We start from the raw sequence: 21857 nt of genomic DNA, 5'->3' as shown, positions 1-21857 counted from the left end.
TAGCCTATGCGAAATAGCCTTAAAATCGTTCCGGTGTTGTGTGCCTTCTTGTTTCTCCACCTACTGGTTTCCTTGCGCGTGCATGCGCTGCAGCAGTTGTCAGACATTCACAAACAAGTTGTTTTAGGCAGTTTGAAGTCGCTTTTCATACGCCATGAGCGCTCGGCTACATTACAGCCACTCGGACAAAAGACATGTAAAAAAATATATGTTTTGAAAACTAGCATTAAACTGGATTCGATCCCGTAAAAGCAACACACGCGTGACTCTCTCCAGCTTGATTCCCTACTCTTTGAGCCAACTAATATGTTACGCGATACAATTAACTATTGTAGGCTACCATCAATTAACAACGTAGGCAACACCCAGGTAACATGTTGTCCAGGCTATCTGAAACAAGTGGTTGCCCTTCATCTACAACAACTGGTTACCTTGGCTGCTACGGTCGTCAGTGCACTGTGCACAGTAGGCCTATGCTACTCTTTGTGGTTGATTAACTAAAAATAAAAGATGTATTTGGTGATGACGTTATTGTAGGCCTAGCAGACCTAAATTCTGAGAAATTAAATGGTACGAGAAACGATCTACATCGCACCACACCGCGATGTCTTCAAGGGTTGAATGAAGGGAGTTTGCAAAAATTAGCGTATTTTTCAAGTCAATAAACATTCTTAATTTTTGAATGTCTTTGTCAGGGAACATCTGACTTTTCAAAACCATAGGCCTGGTAGTCGCTCAGACAAGGAGTTATAAGATAAAGGCAATACCATTTGTGTCACCTAATGCAGTTCAGTGAATTAGCAAGATGCCATCAGAAGTAGGGGTGGGCGATATGGACAAAAAATAATATCTCAATATTTTTTGTGATTATGACGATAACGATTATTAGTCGATATCCTTTAAAAAAAAAATGTTTTGTTAAAGTCTGAGTTACTTTACCGCTAATTATTTATGAATAGCATCATTACAATAATAACCAATAACCTAACCTGTGACCTTTTTAACCAAATCAACCAATGCATTGTCAATCTGAGACACATTTCCAATTCTGCCCCCACTTGGGTGTGTGGCAATGACATGGTCTAGCCAGCTACATTAGAGAAAATGAATAGGCCTAACAGTTTCCCAAAAGAAAGTCTGAGGCTGAAGTTCCTTTCAAACCTTTACATAGGATTCACTGTAAAACTAAGCAGACCAACAGAGTACATATCAGTTATTTCCTTCTATGTTTTGTTTAAGAGCACTAGCCTTCCAAGAGGCTAGCATTCCAAGTTACAGAATAGAAACTAATGCGTTAGCTTATGGCTAATGTATATGAGAAATCCCATAGAGATGCTAACGTTAGCATAATCTGTAAACGTAGATATTTACAGCGAACTTCAGTCCATTTACAAAAGAGTTACTTGAGAATAGTTCATTGTTTACAACTGACTATTAAAATACTCAAAGGCTAATGTTTTCTCTCCATATAATACCGTGTAGGAAAAAACGTGACTGTCTCATCAATGCTACTTGAACAGAAGTAGCCGCATAAAATCCCAAGTAGGCTACTGTCGCTGCACAAAATAAACATTAGGCGTGCGTGGGAAAACGTTGTGACCCACTAGTGATCACGTTACACTTGCTCTGCTGCAGCCAGGGGCTTCTCCCACATACACCTTCCTGGGAATGTATGAGTCTTCAATGCGTGATTTCGAGTGTTTTTTCCCCATAAGTAATTTAAATACTCGATAATGTCAAATTGCACATCGTTAAAACAACAATCACAATATTATCGCAGACGATATCGCCCACCCCTGATCAGAAGCCAACAATCATAAAGCACCTGTGCGCGCGCTCTCTCTCCCCTGCTCATGAAGCTGTCTGCATGTTGTAGGCTAGATTTGCGTGAGTTCTTTCTATCTGCTTTACTTTTGTGAGTTGCGACCACCTAGGCTATGCTATAGACGTTCTATGAGGTACCAGTGTTTAGCTGTGTCACAAAACAATAAGCTTTGTCAGACTGCTTTTAAAATGATATTCAGGGCTATATACATTTTAAACATTCGGGGCTGAAGACCCGACAAAGCCTTGCGTTAATTCTTCAGGTGGGAAGTGTCAGGAATTTTCATACGAGAGACTCTCTCATTGGTGGTTAGTATATGGAGTAGGGGATTGACAGCAACATAGCCAATCACATTATGAGAGATGCTGAATTTAACATTAACTGCGATGTTTGATTTTAAATTAATGTAAATTTAGCCGGGACTGTAAGCTGGCACACGTGGGTGCTCGATGTTTTCCGTGGGTGCTCGAGCGACGGCGCACCCACGGTATCGGCGCCTATGACAAGCGTATCTCACGGTTGCATCCATTACAAACAAACATGCAATGTGAACGTCTGGGATTGGGGAGAGCACTAAATGATCTACTGAATAAGCACAAAGTCAAGCCTTTAAATGAAAAACACTCTTTAATAATCAAAAAAATAAACGCTAATGAAGTAAACTTGTGACCATCAAAAATCGTTTATCGCCTGTAACTCCGTGATAACAGGACGTAATAGGAAGGCATTTGGCTGAGCAACGGAGGTTAATATGCTCTATATTTTGTCCAACTGATGTCTGTCTATCATCGTTGCACTCGGAGAAAACCAGAATGTTTAATTTGTCCTGCGTTTCTTCTACGGCTGCAAACGGGATTCACTCGTAGTTAACCAAATATTTCTTTATTAGGGCAAGGCAGGCATATTTCTGGCTATTAAATTATTTCTAAACCAGTCTGCAGTGAAGTCTGTGTAGGGTTTTCCAGGCTCCATTTCTTTTTACGAGACACCCTGCTCACTTGAGACATCTGCCGGTTGTTTGGGTTGTTGCAGCGTCGTTGCAGCGTCACTGGAAAAATACAAATTAAAGTTGCGTAATACCGCGTGATCCCGCGAGCGGACCGCGAGGGAAGCTGGCCAAGTCGAAGCACTGCCTACTGTATAACTATCCTTGACCAGACTGTGGTCCAATTGATCGTATTAGGCAAGGCCGTAGTCATGATGTCAACATTGGGGGGGACCACGTCTGTGGTGGGGTCTGAGAGACCCCCAAACAGAATTTCAATACATTTCCTACCATGCAAAAATATTATTAAAAATCACAAACAAGTCATTAGTTAGGTCAGTCAATTAGGTTATTCCAAACTTTTGACGGACATAGGCATGGCATGGATGGATTATGAACCCCTGGACACAGATGCCCCCCCCCCCCCCCCCCCTCTGGTGAGTTTTGTGAAAAGATAAGGGTGGAGAAGAAGCAACTTCACACAGAGTCTTGGGCTTCAGGGCCCCCTGAACTCTTGGGCCCAGTAAGCCCATTCAGTAATCCATCCCTGGACCCGTGACTCCATTTGTGTTCAAAATGTATACTTTAAAAGAAATTACAAACAAGAGTACAAGAGTATCTTATGATAACCTCTATATTACACAGAATGTGGTTCTTTGACTTATTACTTACACCTGAAAATATTTTTAAACTAAGGCTTAGACTCATAGGTTAGGAGCCTAATAAGATTTTGTCTTTTAATTTAGATTTTATTATGCTGGCGGCTAATCACACAATTTTAACGTAGTTTGAAAGGGACAGGATTCAGGAATAGGCTACTAAGACAGGCCCTCTTCTGTCTGACTCACCTCATGTTACCCCTGTATGCATTATAGACTGGCTTCTGACAGAAATTACGTTTTGTGCCAACATGTAGAAACACTAGGCCTACTACAGCCTTTAATTGGTGAATGGAGGTGCAAATTCCTTTCTTTGGTTATTGTCCCCGATTCACATTAACTGTAGGCTATCACGTATTGTAAACGTTTTTTTCCAACTTGTGTGCCGTCGCCACATTTGATCACGTTTTGCCTGCATGGATGCGCGATTGAGTGCGCATCTAGATGCAACAATCATTTCTAAGAGGCCTATAAACGGTAATTTCTGGCATTACTACTAGCATATGAAGACATTATTTAAAGGTCTCATCTCATCGTTTTTTCATTAATTTTGCAGTGGTCTGTAGTATTGATGAATGCCCTGTGAGCCGGTTTTGGTGAAAAAAATGCTGTCCTGCGTCTGTTTCATGCTGTTCTAGTTTGGTGGGGAAGGTGGGCGGGGAGGAACGACTGGATTTCGCCTCTAGTCATGAATATTAATGACATGCTAATGAATTCACCTCTGATTGGCTAACAGTACTGTGACGCTTCCTCCAGTGCGTCCTCATCCGATTCTGCCTGTGCTATGCTCCATATTCAACTTTACAGTGCTAAAACCTGGCTAAAACTCGAGTCAAAACTGTTGCACAAAATGTCTTCGGAGATACAACTTCATGTGTTTGATCCTAGTATTCGAGTAGGAAGAACTGCTTCCTGATCGTTTGTCGGTGAACGTTGGTTTAATAGAATGGTAACAATTGCCTGTCAGCTTAAAATTTCTCCTAAAAGAGGTAAACGTTTGTGACAATCGTCATCTTGCTTTCAAGTAATAAACAGTTGGAAACGTTTTAAAATAAAGACCTATTTCTTTACACAGTCAAAAGTCTTTGCAATCTTCCTAGTAGATATTTTACTTCACAACACAGGTAAGCACCCTAAATGCAGTTCAGCCACTGACCTAGCCTGCTAATGCTATCGGAATAGCTAGATAGTTATGGTTTGAATTCCATGCTACTATCATTGAAAGACCACTTGGTCATAGCCCAATATATAGATAGATCTAAATGCAAACACGCCTACCTAGCTATATTTTGCTGGAATTGTACCAGAATGCCTACAGAAGCAAGAGAATGTGTGCTGCAAGACTTCTCCGGTAATGAGAACTATGGCTTTGATAGCCTGACATTGGCAAAGGTTAGCCTACTCAAGTTGTTTTCTGTCACGTATGACAGAAAAAGTAGCCTATAGGAATCTTATAGTATTTTGGGACTAAATATTACAGTAATCTTATAGGAATACTAGGTACTATAAGACTACTATAGAAAAACTATAGCGGTTACAGGATATTATAGAGTTATTAGTAGTACTTCTACAGTATGTCCCAATTATTCCTATAAGATTACTATAATATTTTGTCCCAAATACTATAAGATTCCTATACTACTTTTTCGTAAGGGGATTGGTCATGTGGTTAGAAAAATGGGCAACACCAGTACCCCTGTTGTCTGTATGACCCTGTACCCAGGATTAGAACCAGTCTGCCTTAGCATAATGTACTCCCTTCAAAATGCACTAAACATTCGACTATGACAACTATGGCCCTCTGTGAGACTGAAGATATGAAAGGTAAGATAAACCTTTAGCTTAAAAGGGACAAAAACTGATGAAACTCCTAAAACAAATATACAAAACAGGTCAATTGTCTATAAACAACTTTATTATATTTACATACAGCAGTGGTACTCAAAGTGTGGTCCGCAAGCTCTCTCAAGTGTTCCACAAGTAGATGTGGTAAAATATAATAGATGAGTTGTTTGCAATATTGAACCAACTTGTATGTAAATCCAAACAGTTCTGCAACACTGATGTAACCTATGCCAGTTTAAATCATACGAATCCTCTGACACCATAAGCAAGGTGCAAAGACAATAAGCAAGGTGGTTCAGTAAGAAGGCCTATTGTGTAATATACTGTTGAAGTAGGTCTACTGTTTTGTTTTTTTTTGCTAGGTGGTCCGTGAAACACTGACAAATAGTAATATTGCAGTCTATTAAAATAATGCAAACACAAAACAAGAACATCCAAACTATGCACAGAATTAACAATGTCCTCTTTTTGCCAGATGATGCAGACATCTGGCCTACAGATCCTTTGTAAGATAGTGCTGGGATTATTTAGGGAAAAAGGTCTGAGTTGTTGTTTTGGCTTGTATTGTCCTGGGGATCCGAAGGGACAACACACAAAACACATTCGTTGGCTGTGATGATTTTATTACATTGCTCTTTGATTGCGCTGGGCCATAGGTGGAGCCATCAGGTGTTATTGTGGAGATGTCGCTTTCATCCTCCTCCTCCTCTTGATCAACCCGAGGTCTTCTAGCTGGCCTTGGATGAACAGGCTTGATGGCAGTAGAGGTAGCAGGCCCCCATGCCCATGGTGTATCCGAAGTGCTTGTATCAATACTCATACTTTTCATGAAGTATTCTGTTTGGGTACCTAAAGTAAATAAATGTGTATTACTGTCAAGTTACAAGATACTAATAGTACACAGGACATTCACTATCTCACAAAACTGTACTGGCGCAATGGAAACAAAAATATTTTAGTGACTGTGGTAAGGTGTATGATGTACTAAGTAGCACACCCACAAGAAGACATTCGGTAATATCAATTCTATCTGTTATGCAATTCATGGGTTTCATCAGGTCCATTTACACAGGTGTATTAATCAAGCACCATGCAGTCTGCATTCATAATCGAGGTGCTTGATTTTATACACCTGTGGAAAGTGACCTGAAGAAACCCATGAATTGACTTCCCAAAACATTGACGAGCACATAAGAACCTGTATTAGACTACTAGAAAAAGACTTCTAGAAACTAACTAGCACAACAATAAAAGTTAGATCACAAACCTTTGCTTCTAACGTGATGACCTAATGTAGGCTAGAAAGCTGTGTAGCCTGACATGAGGATGTGCTCTGGAAGACATACAAAACACTAAGTAAACAGCAAGTAATCAAACAAAACATCATTGTATGTCAATGTAATAATGGCAAGAAGACATAAATTAGACTGAAGTGTAAATACCTGAGCTCTAGTGATAGCAACTTAGCCTAATAGTGCAGGGGTATTGTGTTTTTGATTTTCCCTGTTTAGACTAGAACAATACCCGTACTTAGTTGAGCATAAAATATTGTTGCTAATATTATTATTTGTGGTTTAACGCTTAGGTTAGAAGATTATAGGTTCAACAAGCTAAATCTCTGGGTAGTGTGGTCAGTTTCTTATGAGTGTAGCTACACCAGGCACGTAACTGAAGCATTCCGTTCGCGTTATGTACTGCAACAATTAGCTTCCAATAGGCCTAATCAATGGAAGTAGCTACACCTGGCGTGTTAGTGGCCTGTAGGCTACGTTCGGGAAAATAGACCATTCCTCTAATGGATTTTACCAGAGCCCTTCCTATTAGGCATTCTCTGATTTTACACGTCGCGAACAGAACACTTCAGTTACGTGCCTGGTGTAGCTTCCTGTAATATAGGCTAGCCTAAGCCTAGCTTGTACCCTTTTCATGCATGCTAACGTGAAGAATATGAACATGCTATTTTGTAACAGACGTTAGGTGGAAAAGTTTGTTTGTACTTACAGCCTGTGAGCTGGTGGTCGATCGTCATGACGGTACAGAACCAGGTTTTCAGAACATCGATGCAAAACCACTTTCTAAGGCAGTGAGTGTTGTCGAAATGATTGGAACACAGAACTAATGTTGCACTACTTCGGTGGTGGTGTTCCAACGATAAATCCAAACCATTTCTTCCTCAACTCATGTTTCTAAGGCAAGACATGCAACATTGATGTGTTATTGCCAGAAATAAAACAGGCATGATTTTTTTTCTGCCATGTTGGCAACTTGCTGTTAGCTCCTACTAGCTGCAGAGAGACAATCCCCTAGCCGCAAAATCTTCCAGTCTTCCTGTAGGCGGTCACAAGCCAAGGTGGGCGAGGCCATGAATAGTCAGTTTCCCTTCGGCGTCATTGGGAAGGGCTATTTCTGATTCGCTTGTTTTTCCGTGTTTTTTCTTTCATTGGCTAATGCGGGCAATGGGGGTAGAAGATCATTTTCACGTGCAGCATGCATATGCAACTTGGAGTGAGCTATAGTATTTCGAAAGTAACAAGTATTAAACGGTTTGTCAGTGAATGTGACCTTTAAGTTGAAAGACATGAAAGAAATGAGACAGGCTTGCACAAATTAATCATTTAAAATAAAACGTTTCACTTTCGCTATCATTGCGAGAATAGGCTACAATATGGAAAATGTTCCCTTTCAGTCTGATTGGCTCCAAACATGGATTTCCTTAGCCTGTGCTACACCTTTCCAAGAACTTTTGTGAAAATTGTACCGGTAGCTTTTGCGATATTGTTGACCGCCCTACCTCACCGCAGTAGGGTGCAGTAAATGGAAGCTTTTAATAGCGCACGCCACTAACGAAAAACGGAAAATCACCAGGACAAACCACTCTGGAACAATAGGTCACTAATTTGTGCATTATTTACGTTTGATTACATTTCAGATGTGTGTTGGTTTCCTGTAGGCCTAGTATAGTGCTTTATTCTTTCTTTCTTTTTCTATGTCCGTATATTGGGGGGGACATTTTGGTCATATTTGAATATTGGGGGGGACACGTCCCCCTCAATGTCTATGGTGACTACGGCCCTTGTATTAGGTGCAATTGAGTGATCATGGCTCCAGTGACTATCAACTTGCAGGGTTTTTTCTGCACGTTTGGAGAGAGGAGACCAAGCCTTGGGTAGATGGACTACCACAAATTTTATGGATTGGATGAGGCTCCAAAGTTTCTCCCCAGGGGACTCCGTATGCCCGTAAGGCACTACGGAGTTGCAGGTAGAAGAAAAAAGAAGTACCGGTAAGTTGTAATGTAATTTCAGGTCTTGAAAAGATCTGAGTGCATAATCTGATATAATGTCGGAAAGGGTATTGATCCCTTTATCACTCCACTGATAGAAGGAAATTGGGTGACCACCCAAGCGAAGGGCATAATTATTAAATAAAGGAAGGTGAGGTGAATTTTGAGCGATTTGTCAGAGTGTGATTCCATGTTTCTCCATGTGGCAACAAGATCTGAGATTAAAAAGCCAAACTTGGATTTACAGGTTTTAAGAAGGATTTTTGAGTAAATTAAATCCTGAAGCCTATGTGGTCTTACTAAATTTTCCTCTAAAGAATGCCAAGCTACTTGTGCCCCCGGTTTTAACCAGGTATGAAGAGGTCGAAGAGTTTAGGACAAGAAATAAAACTGGAAGTTTGGAAACCCAAGACCTCCGGAGAGTTTATGCCTCTGCAAGATGGACATTTTAATCCGTGGGTGTTTCCCTTTCCAGACATACCTAAACTGTTGATGTGTTGAGAAGAAGTAGTTCAGCTGTAGAGTAGAGGTCTGCACTCCCGCGGTAGACCCGCGGGTCCCGACGCAAAAGAGTGCGGCGCGGGACAACTTTTGAAAGCTCTTTGCGGGAGCGGGCGGGATGAGAGAGGTGCATTCGCGGGTGCGGGACAAACCAATGATTCACTGCACTCCCGCAAATTAAATATGTGCGTAAAATTAAATATGGAAATGATTAAAGTAGTGTTCATAACCATAGTTCAGCTGGATGTTCTGTTAGGCAGCATTAAAAAACGGGGTTTAAGCATAACTGACAGATAGCAGGCCTATATTGTCGTTTACGTGGGTTCAATTTGTTTCTGCTGCTCATTGTCAAAACTCGAAATCGAAAGCATGACAGAGGAAGAGGGCACCAGACTAGGCCTATTTCAGTTGTTAGCCTACATTCAGAACCTAGAAACTGACATCTGGAGTCTTTCTCAGGTGTGTGTGCTCCTTTTGTGAGACAGAAAGAAAAGCTAAATAGAATATCCATCCTGCATGCGGGCTTTAGCGGGCGGGAGCAGGACATCATGTTACAGATGCAGGCGGGAGCGGGACTAAAAATGACACATTAATGCAGAAGTGGAGGAAACTGCACTCTCTTGTGTGTTACTTTTAAAAGGATTTATTGCACCATGCCCTTGACTACAGACGCGTTTCGGCATCAAGCCGTCTTCAGTGAGAAGTTGTAGCCTACTACAGACAGTCGATGAGGTGTTCTGAAGTAGCCTAGGCTTAGGCTGGGTGTAGGCTACTTTGAAACTTCTGCGGGGTAACGGGAGCATTTGTTTTTAAAACATAACTGGCATCTTTCCATTCCAACCATTAGTAGGCCTAGGCCTATTTTTATCATTTCTTTTTTGCAAGGTGTTGCTCCTGGCAAGACTTGTTTATAAGACGTTTGGTGAATACTCTGTTTTTGGGACACGTTAAAAAAAATGTGAGCGCATACGGGGAGTAAAACAACTTGTTGCCGTTTTGGGACATTAAGCTACGTTAAGCTTTTTCACGTTAAGGATTTTATGTCCTTAATTTATTTATATATTTAGGCTACTTGCACAAACCCTGGATACTTTTATTGCCACACAACAATATTGGTGGTAGCCTATTTGTTGTTACATTAGCTTCAGAACGCACCGCTTCAGAAAGCTGCACTGCTTGTGAAAGAAGGGGGTGGGGGAGGGGAGCTTGCAGCCAAGTGTCGGAAAAATGCATGCGAGCACAAACCGAGAGAACATTGAAGGAGTGGCCGATCCTGGAGCTCTGTACAAAAAAGTGAGCACAAATCTGGCACAAACCGACAAAACAGCGAAGGAATTGTCAATCCAATCCAATTGCCAATCGTTTTTTTTGCCTTTTTTTATTCATGCCCATTACTACGATAGAGATAGCCTATTCACATTCTGCCTTCACTCCAGCGAGAGTAAAATAAATGTCTTAAAGGCTGTGTCATAGGCTATTTGCTACGATATTTAGGCTACCTTTGTTACAACAAGTCTGCCCATTCAACTTTTAACTTAGGCTATAGCCTACAACAGTCTAATTTCGCGTGTCAATTCAAAGACCATTTCCATTTTTGGATTAGACTAGCCAGTCTCTATGCTGTGGCAGGGCACACCCAATGAAAATAAATTAACGCAACACAACACAGACCCCGCTTCACTCGCGTCAGTCACTGAAATGAACGCAACACAGAACCCGCTTCTCACGTCAGTCACTGACAGTAGGCTAGAATAGGCCTATGTGCATCAGGAAAAACACTTGGAAGATAGATAGATAGATAGATAGATAGATAGATGGATGGATGGATGGATGGATGGATGGATGGATAGATACTTTATTGATCCCCAGGGGAAATTCAAGAATTAAGAGGATTAGGATAAGCGCAGCGCAGCAGCAGTTTGTGACCCTGTTTATTAGTGTAACCTCATGTATGAAAACTAGTATTGCCAGGCAATACTGGTGACTAATATGAATAAAAAAATGAGACTGTAGAATGTTCATTATTTCAATAAACACGTTTTCTCTGAAGCACTTTCCCGACTTCGTCTTTCTATAAGCATATTATGGAGATAGGGTAGAAAACTGGATTTAACTAAACAAATGTAACTAAGTAAACTGATTGTTTACTCTACAGTAGGCTATGTTCTCCTTCTCAGGCTGTACAGTAGGCCTATTAAAAGTAGGCTAATGAGCTTAATAGACACATTGACGCTTCCAGCCTAATGACTTTCACACATGACTTGAATGATTTACAGTAGACTCATTAGCGCTCCACATGTAGAGACTGTGCAGAATACAATGTGTGAATGGTGTCAATGATTTACCAATGTAATAGTCTTCTGCTGGGTTGCATGTAGCCTACATGTTTTCAGCCTTTATTGGTTAAATGACCATTTTTATTTCGAAAATATTTCTAAAACTTGAAAAACTCAGTGTCTAAAACTCTGTGACATTCAACCCTCTTGTTGCTAGCTTGGTGCTTTGATTTCTTTTTCATTGTCGTTTGAACGTCGGCAAACAGGCATGTTGCGGTTGCAATTTAAGTGAAATATCTCAACCTATCCCACTCTGATATTTAGAGTTGTTTCGTTAAGATAAAATTCTTATTTAAATTTTGGGTTCGGCAAAAGACATTTTTTGCCTTTTTTTATTCATGCCCATTAAGTAAGTAAGTAAGTTGCCATATGCCCTTTGGTGCGTAGTGGGCTACTGGGAAAGTTTTTCTCCAGGGCTCAATGTCAGTCAGCGTCAACAAAGTTAATCAAGCAGTTCAAAAGTAACTTTAGTACCAAATGAAAACAAGATCTTCCTCAAAAACGTTAGGCTGTGTGTGTGGAGAAACTGATGGAGTGTGCGAAGTGAGGGGAAAAGTTGAGGACCGAAGATTTAAAAATAACGTTCACTGTGATTTCTGTAGAAGCGTAGGCCATAAACATGTGTCTTATTCAATAGCACTATTGTTGTATTTCTTCATTCAGAGCTAATGACAGTCAGTCAGCCTTTGCATAAAGAAATAGGCTATAGTCTATTATATCACAAATAAGCTTGCTTGTTGTACCAATTAACAGAAATAGCTGTTTTCCTGAAACCTGACTCCTTTTTATCTGATGTCTGAAACCTGACTGATAACTTTTCATCTGACTCCGCTTCTTCTGACAGCGGTTTTCCTGAGACCTGACTCCTTTTTATCTTATGTCTGATACCTGACTCTGACTCCGCTTTTCCTGAGACCTGACTCCTTTTCATTTGATGTCTGAGACATGACTGTGTAATTCCGTAAACTTGACAGTGGTTTTCCTGAGACCTGATGCCCTTTCATCTGATGTCTGACACCTGAGTCTGACAGCTGAGGATGTCCTAAAATGTACACTATACAGTCGGCATATTACCTTCCTTTGTATTCATGTAGCTTTAAATCAATGGGCGCGTTCAACTTCATGCAACATTGCACAGATCTGGCTGAACATAATAAATGTCTGTATTTATTCTTGCAATTGCAGCTGACAACTGTTGTATGCTTTCCAGAAAGTATAGAATTATAATGTGATTTTTCTTCCAGAAATTGCAACTCAGGAACAGCTCACTAGTACACATACAGACCATGGAAGAACAGTTTCTTCAGAGCCTGACATGGACAGGAGTGTCCATGGAGCCTCATTTTCCGGCAGAAATTCAAGACCGGTATATGAATTAGTAAATCAAGATAAACCTTTTTTTTTTTTAAATGCCAGGATACTTTTTGTAATCTATACTAACAAGTACTTATTTTTACAACAGGTAGTAGAAGTCTCAACAGATGTGTCTCAGCTGGCAGAAACTAACTGCGAGGAGCCGATATTCATCATTTCCCTAACTGAAATATCACCGTCCTTCATAGAAACACTTCCCCCTGACACTGACCCCCCCCTCTCCCACACTGAGCTACTCCTCTGTAATCCAGAACCTCTCCAATCTCTCACAGAAACTCTCCCCTCTGATACAAAGTCACTTCCATGTGTCACCGACACGCTTCCCTCGAATGCAGAATCTTTTTCAGAAATGTGCTCGACTTCCCATGAGCCCCCCACATCTCTCACAGAGCCCCATAACTTGGTCACAGACATTTTCCCTTCACTGAAAGAGACTCCTCCTTCCATTACGGATAATCCTCCCACTGTTATAGGGCCTCTGTGTTCTATCACAAAGCCCAATCCAATGACCGGACAATTGAACACAAGACTAGTGCAAGGGTGAGCAATTCACTGCATGAATGCAATTTTATATATTTCTCTGCTCCTTTGCTTCTGTCAGTGTATTCTGCTCATGTCACTTTCTCAGTTGCTTTGTCTCTCAAATAGGGCTGGGACAACGCGTCAACGTAATCGATGACGTCGACGAAAAAAATATGTCGACGCAAAATATACGCGTCGATTTGTCAAGCATAAAGTGTGCCGCTAAATATTTTTAACTTTACACCTTCAGTGTTCCCGTACGTTGACTTATCTGTGACTGGGCGGCACGAAATCAAAATCGGCCACCACACACTGATGTTCTATGTTGTACTATTTAAATTAAAGATAAGATAAAATCCTTTCATTGAGCTGTACTGCGCTTTTTACGCACACAGCCTTTCCTTGCCCCGCCCGCTCTCTCTCGTAACGAGCTTAAGGATTGCTGTTACCACATAGAAGCATTGCATAGAACACGGCGGGCTAAATTGCTATTAAATCTGCTTAGCATCGTGACCATGCTGCGCAAATTTGTTCAAAACTGCTGCATTAAAGTTAAGTCTGCTAAGGTCTTATCACAACATAGTGCATTGAGGAGACTGAACTGTTAAGTTATGCAATCAAGCAGTATCTCAAAGCTAACGTTAGAATACTGTTTGGATGTCAAGTTTAGCATGCTTACTTACAGTTGCTTGTCAATTTCGTTACTCATACAGGGCTCGTTTTATTGACTCTGACACTGAATGTTTGCAAAATCCCGATGTAAATGGAAAAGTGTTTTCCAAGACTCAAAAGTGCTTGTCCCAAGGAGAAGTAGGCTACGAACCGTTATTTGAACTAACTACGTTATGAATTGCATCCACACATCAGCAGCCTTTTAACTGTGTTAATGTTACAATTTCAAGGATTCCATCATGAACGTCTTAAAGTGACAGGCACTCAATTAGACATATACACTACTGAACTTTATTGAATGCTACCTCTGACTAAGAATGCATGACTTTGCACTTGTATAGTCTTTTATTTTGGAATTTTAAGAGCAATAAACATATATTGCAATGTTAAGGAATTCATGTTTTTTCATTCAGATATGTAAATCAACATATATGAGTTGCTATTAGTCAATTAATGGGGAGATAATCGAATCGGACTGAAAAAATGAATCGTTAGATTAATCGATGCATCGAAAAAATAATCGCTAGATTAATCGTTTAAAAAATAATCGTTTATCCCAGCCCTACTCTCAAACAGTCCCTCTCAATACCTATGTCATGCCATGTGGCAACTGTTTCTGTGTTATGTCAATTTTGTCTTTGTCTACTAGTAATGGAGATATCACTGAGACTGATAGAAGAGCAGTGCCACATCTGATGGTCACTGATGCTCTGGTACCTGTGCCAAAGGAAGAGGAAGGAGACAAGAATAAGCAACTTGTGTGTAATATAGACATCTCATCACCAAATCTTATTCTAGAGACTTCAGCCATCCAACCGGGTAAACTGCAGACTTTGCCTTCAAGCTAATAGTTTGTTTCATAAAGATGTATCAACTGAAGTTGAGGGCATGGTAGATTGGGCAGGAATTGTCATCCTGTTGTATTGTCAAGTTTCCTGCACTGTGTTAAAGTTTGATTTTCTGTGTTCTAGGCACGACACAAGTGCGATCAGGTCTTCCTTCAAGACAGGTTTCAGCTAAGTATATCCAAGCAAAGACCCCCCCCGTTTCTCAAATCTGCAAAACTGATCAGTCAAGCTGTATACCTTCATCTTATGTGAACTTACCAGAAAGTAGAGTCAAAGACATTCAGAAGGAGCCTAAGGGAGTCACAGGTTCCGATTTGGAAGAAATTGTGTCTTTCTATGACACTACTCCTGAAATGCCTATTGCTATTAATAGGTAAGTGTGTCTGTTATTTAAAAAAAAAAAAAACTAATACAACTTCATTGACAGATTTTGTGTGATCATAGTAGATGTTTTTTCATGGCTAATCGTATATAATATATAGGATCAATATTCATTCATACAGTGGTTTCTCAATGGCCGAGTTACACAAAACAGTGGAGGGGTGCTGGGACCCCTGGATAGGTATCGCACCGATTTTCATCTGAAGTGAAGTGAAGTGGAAAGGAGTTATGCAAGAGATGTGGGAGCATAACATTAATTGAAGTTGAACTTAAATCTTACCTTGGTGGAGTTTTCGGTGTTCACCTTTGACCATGTCTACATGCACCTGTACATCTTTATTGGTTATGGTATTTAGCTGACACTTTTGTCCAAAGCTCAATTACAATAACTATTTAACTATTACAATAGTTAAAATTAACAGTAAACAGTTTTTAAAAAATTTGACAGGTAAATTTGCGTTAAATAAATCAGTAGTAATAACAAATATCAATACAATGTCAAATATCAATAATGAAAATAAACAAAAAAGCATAAATATGCAAACCATAACTCTAAAATCAATTAATTAGGTGTAAACTGAATATATTAGTCGGTAACACTTTATAATGAGGTGTGTTAATAATTACCTTAGTACACAGGATTAGATGTTATAATCCCTTGTGCCAAAATCCTAACCCTAGGTAAATACACATTCAGAAGCCTCTACCCAAATTAACTAAAAAAAACACGCTAACCTCCAATCTGCCAACCAATGGTCACAAACACAAGACAAGTGGCCCATCTAACAGTAATATACAGTATGCAGCATGTCATTGGGGTTATCAAGTGGGCACCCTCATTCACAGATGTTTCGTTAAGTTAGGCCCACGACACCTTACCACGAAGGCTTAACAGTGAAACCAGCGTCCTGGAGACACTCCCCTCCATGCTTCCACCATATTATCACATTGAAATATCCAATATCTAAGATACTCTTAACCAGCCTTGCCATGGTCTAGGTTGGTTAGGTTGGTCCGTCCCGTTGATGTGGACTAAACCATAACCCTAAAAACCCTAACCAACCACCATCAACCTAGGCACAGTCTGTCACAAACACAAAACAAATGAGCCAGTTAGTTTACCTTACCCCAGGAAGTGTAACTTCTTACCCACAACCATTCACTTCTGCTGCCAAGGACATGTTACTAACCACCTGTCTTAGACTTCATCCACAAATGCCCAATTCATACAGCAAGCCAATAGCAGATCTGGCACAAACCCTTGTGTGCCGATTTCAATAGGCCTTAATCGCGCTGGGCTGTCTCCTGGTATTTCAGTATATGTCGTTCTCTTCAGGTCAATGGCCTCTTCCACTCTGTCTTCCCAAGGAACAGTAAGTTCAATTAAATAAACTATCTTCTCTGAATCCGACCACAGAAGTAAATCGGGTCTTAATCTAGTATTCACTATATGTGGAGGTACCGCCATCTTCTGGCCAAGATCAACCTTCATTTCCCAGTCTGCTCCAATTTCCAACTGGCCGGTTTTACACCTGGCCTTCGCTTTCTGTTTTGTTTGAACATCAACAGAAGTGATGTTCCCTGCTATCGCTGATACAACCTTTAACTGGCAGTAATACTCCCATAATCCATAGCACCCTGTTTTGGTTTTGCAGCAGTGACAAACTTCAGACAGCTACAGCAGTGGTGTCTCACTTGCTCATTCCCAATGCTCTGGTGGCTGTGTCAGAAGGACAAGAGGGAGGAGAGCAGAAAGAAGACTTAGACAACCATTTTTCAAACAAAGAGGATACAACTTCTCAAGTAAAAAACTGCCATTGGTGCAAGTCTGCATTACTACACATTACTTCACAGCACATTACTTACTATTTTATGTCTTTTTCCTCCTCTAGTGTCTCAGTCCAGTTAACTCTGATGGCAAAGCAGGTGAGAGATTTTTATCTCAGTTAATGTCTTATTGATTCATAAACCGCATGAAGACCTAAGTAGTCTTGTTGATTCTTCTATGATTACAGAAGTTAATGGAGTCAGGGTATGATCATAATTTCACTCTGAGGGGTTTACTGAAAACATCAGTCTGACCACAAACTGCTTATAAGACCAAGGTTCTGCAACTAATGTTTCTATATATACTGTATATTTGTCTTGTCAGTGTCTTCCGCAGGCCTCTGCTCTTTTGCAAGTCATCACAATGATTCCAAGGACAACAATATGCAGGAACCTTCTTCAGTGGATCCCAAAGGCCCCATCATAAGGTTTGGGGAGGAGTCTTTTGACTTCCATCATAACTCTCATTGGCCATCTATTTCTCCTGTGATCAGTTGTGGATTTTTTTTGTGGAGTTGATGTGTTGATTCTGTTCTGTTGTGTTTATATAGTAAGCTCTTTATACAGTCATATCAAGTGTTTGGGCTGTAACACAACTTTTGTCATTTTGCCTCTGAACACCACCACAGTGGATCTGAAATGAAGCTGTGCTTGAAGTGTAGTCTTTAATTCAAGTTAAATAAAATGACCGGATTAACCATTAAAAAACAACAGCCATCTTTATACATTATCACCCTTTTTTCAGGATCAAAAGCAATTGCACAATTGGCAAGCAGTTGACTGTCAATTGTGGTCTGTTTCCTCATTATAATACGATAAATCAAGCAAATAAAAGGTTTGTAGTTCACTCTAAGCATTTGAATTTGCATTGGGTTGCTGTTCATTGGAACTAATAAATATACAGTCCGGAAGAAGGGTTTATGAAAGTGAAGGAGACCATGATTAGGCTGGAAATAAAATCTAAATAACAGGAATTTTAGGAATGGCCAAATCAACAATTTCTTCTTAAAAGGAAGGAAAGCACACCAAAAGGTCTGGAAGACCACGGAAGACCACTAAGGTGAATGATGGCATAATTTTCTCCTTGGAAAACCGATTCACAACATCTACAATCCCTGGAATAAGTTATGGAATCACCACTCTTTTAGGATGTTCATTCAGCGGTTTCATTTTTTTAGAAAAAAGACAAATCACAGATGAACATTCTATACATTGTAAATATATAATTAAAGGCAATTTATTTTTCAAATCATGTAACAAATAATGGAATTACTCAATCCTGATGGAAATATTATACTTTATACTTTTATTATACTATTAACTTTGGCTTTTATGACCTCTTGAATTATCTGAGGCATAGACTTTACTAATTTAGAACAGTATTCTTCATCAATCAGGTTTCCTCTTTATCGAATAGCAGAAAACAAGCAAGTCCTCGGTCACTGATGATATGGGGTTGCATATCAGGGAGTTTTTGTGATAAGGAAGTCTTTTTCCAGGATGATAATATAAGGAGGTGTAAGTACTTTCCTCTACATGAACTGAACAATAAATTGCCTTTAATTACTAAATTCTTTGAGCTGTTAAGTCAGAATGTCCATCTGTTAAAAAAAAAAAATAGTTTTGAGGCATATCTGCAATATTCAAGGAGACTGTTTAGGACGGTGTGTTTTCAACCATTGGGCTGGGGCCCATTAGTGGGCCGCATAACGCAATCTAGTCGGAGAGGAAATGTTTTCAAGTTGATGTTATTTTTTTTCAAAATATGGTAAAATAAAATGTAGTAGAGAACAATATTAATCTAATCTATAATGGAAATGAGATGTTTTAGTATAACCATGTCAAACTTACACTGCCGTACAAAGGCAAAAGGCCGTAACTTCAGATTTGGTCGAAAATTAGTTATTGGGCCCTATCATGACATTCTAAAGTGCATCGTCACTCATCAAAAGTCTATTCAAATTAGTAGGATGTCCAGTTCACATTGGGAGGGGTTTCGTTATCAAAAGTGGAGCGCATGGCGCAACAAGGTGTTCCTAGGTTTTTTAATCAGTCATATGGGTGTGTTTGGGGCGTAACATCATTTTAAACCAATGAGAATGACATCTGTCATTCCCTTTAACGGCGCAAAGCGCGATATGTCAAATAAATGCATCGGTATTTTGGCATTCAACGGCGCATTTGAAGGAGGCTGCTTGCGAGACCGTATGGAATAGTCATTCTTAAACCATGCTTTACTAAAACCTAGCATAGCCGTCTCGCATTTGCACTTGTCTATTATTTGAACTCATTGGCAAGTGAAACTAACTTCACCAAGGAGTCAGTCAACGACAAGACCGTTATATGCAGTTACTTTCACTATCGACTGACAATGGGTTACCACCGAAAACAAAGGCTGGAAAAAGCAATACTTACCCTAATGTTGCTCAAATGACTGAATAAAACAACATTTATCCTGCAGAGGAGTTGCTTATATCTCGTGACAGTGCGTCTTCAGCTGTGCTCCATACGTGTGTCTCGCCTCTCCCCTAATCACTTTTAACCGTCATTACCAATTTGCAAATGATGGTGAATAACTACTCATCATGAGATGTACAGTATTTCGTAATATCTTTATTCTAATTATGTTTCACATTGTAATCGTGCAATTTGTAATGCTTTGCATGGACGTGCGCTGGTGTGCGTTCATGAATGATAGAAGGATGGTGCGTGCACCTGCCAATATGACTGTTGACATGCGCTCTTAAAATAGCATATGAACAACTCGCCATTGACTTCTGACCAGGTTTAGGTGGTGTATGATAGCGATTTTTAGACAACGCGCCAGCCCCCTCCCTAGGTTGTTAATTGCCACACCCCTGGGCGCGATGTTTAAAAAATAAACGTGCAAAATACCAAATTCAACTTTACGCGGGTGAAAAACGAACTTTGCGCCATGCGCAGGTGCCCAAAATACAGCCCATTGTCCTCTATGGGATATTGAAGACCTCCTTTATGATGTGGAGAAATATCTTGAGTCAATTTGGTTGTTTTTTTTGTTGTTTTTTTTTTTCAAAAAATTAGAGGGTTATTTTAACAGTAACTTTCAAGGCAGAAGGCCAGAACTTCCGAGTTACGGTTCTTTCCTTTTGTTTTAGGACGCTGAAGTTGAGGTTTAGTACTCTGCCTTTGTTTAGCCATGTGCTAAAGGTAAGTTAAAGGTGCTCTAAGCGATGCTTGGTAATGTCACTTCTGTTGACTTTCAAACAAAACAGAGCGCTAGCTCGCTACTTCCTCCCCCTCCCTCCCGTGCAATTGAAACTCCTAAACACGCATATTGTCTGTGATTTGGTGGAACAGTTAATGTTTTTGTTGCCGTTTTTGGTTAGGTGATGTTTGCAGTAAGTGACATAAAATGTTTTAGTCTAAAAAACATGTGGCATCGCTTAGAGCACCTTTAAGGTACTCTGCCTTTGTTTAGCCACGCATTAAAGGGAAGTTACTGTAGCCTACTGCTTAATTTGCTAGCTAGGCTACTTAGCAACAAATACCAAACTGCTCTGTACAGTCCCTCAAGGATTTCGCGAGGATTTTTTTAGATTGTTGCGACTTAAAATGCCTGATTTCTCGACAACTTTTCTAAAAAATTGTGATGAAAGTTGCGGTGTTTTGTTCAAGGAATGACATGCTGGTGCATAAAGATAATCTTAATAGCCTAGCCTAACTTAAAAGCCTAAACTCAACAACGTATTCCGTAACAAGCGGTCCATTAGAGCATGTCTTGTTGCCTAGGATATCTTAATTCACAGCCCGTAATACAAGGCTACATGTCAACTGAAAGAAAAAAATGTTTCTCATAGGCTAGCTCTTGCCTGCAAATGACCGTCACTGACTGAAAACTAGGCTGCGCAAGCTTGTTGGAGCCACAACGACACACATCCATACACCAGCAGCAGGAATGTAGTAATTTAGAGCCTACCTTTTGTTGAACCCTGGTTAAAATCCATATCAAACAACCGACGAGCAAATCCATTAAAGCAAATCCATTAAATCCGCCACGAGTCAAAACTACCAGGTTGTTACAGGCTGTCAGTTCTATCCATGCAATCCTAAAGATTAGTGTAGCTGTGGGTTAGTGGGGAAATTAAAGCTAGTCGCAAAGCATTTGCATTTGGTTATAAGTTTCCATTCTATCCAGGAAAATGTATCAATACAGTGTTTATTCATCATCAAAATGTATTCCTGATTTCATGATAATAATGCAAATATTGCAAGTAGGCTAACATATGTAAAGTATGTTTTCACTGAAACTTTACAGCAGACTGGCTTTCAACAGATGCTACAATGGGATGATTCTGCAATATTTTTGCTGTTTTAGGCTACTGGTTATCTAAATAAACAAGCCAATGAGTAAATTAGTGCCTCATATCCAAACAGAAAAATATGTTATATATATATATATATTAAAACATCAAAACACTTCTGACATCTGTCAGACAGAGTGTGTGAATCAATGCGGCTCTGTGTGGTACTAGTATGAGTTAGTACAGTGTCTTGTGTAATCCCGCTGGATTTTCTTGTAAATTCGTAAAAATTGATTTTTTTGCATATGTTGCTAGTATAGAGTCTAAGGAACAATATTTTTTTTGTCTTCAAATTTTCACGATCCATTTTCACACTTAGATGACCATCATTTATATAATGCATAATTAAGACTGGGACTACCATCACTTGGGGGTCAAATGTGAGGAAACACTAGTATAGAGGGTATTTTGCCTAATTTTGGGGTGCTGATTCTGAATATCATATTTACTTAGCTG

The 21857-nt window shown here is 39.9% G+C and overlaps 1 protein-coding gene across 4 annotated transcripts in view; it reads left to right on the top strand.

Moving 5' to 3' along the window:
- LOC121679631 (transcription factor TFIIIB component B'' homolog) overlaps positions 1-21857 on the top strand; it is a 198423-nt gene that overhangs the window by 103299 nt on the left and 73267 nt on the right. For all 4 annotated transcript variants that reach the window (XM_042058534.1, XM_042058535.1, XM_042058533.1 and 1 more), the window contains 7 exons: positions 12679-12800; positions 12897-13348; positions 14652-14821; positions 14974-15223; positions 16887-17034; positions 17124-17157; positions 17384-17486. In XM_042058534.1, coding sequence (XP_041914468.1) covers positions 12679-12800; positions 12897-13348; positions 14652-14821; positions 14974-15223; positions 16887-17034; positions 17124-17157; positions 17384-17486 — 1279 coding nt within the window. The remainder of the gene's footprint in view (positions 1-12678; positions 12801-12896; positions 13349-14651; positions 14822-14973; positions 15224-16886; positions 17035-17123; positions 17158-17383; positions 17487-21857) is intronic.

This window comes from Alosa sapidissima, chromosome 13 (genome assembly GCF_018492685.1).
Source record: "Alosa sapidissima isolate fAloSap1 chromosome 13, fAloSap1.pri, whole genome shotgun sequence".
Taxonomy (NCBI): Eukaryota; Metazoa; Chordata; class Actinopteri; order Clupeiformes; family Clupeidae; genus Alosa; species Alosa sapidissima.
The sequence above is the reverse complement of the archived record's forward strand: the minus strand, read 5'-3'. Positions and strand labels throughout refer to the sequence as shown.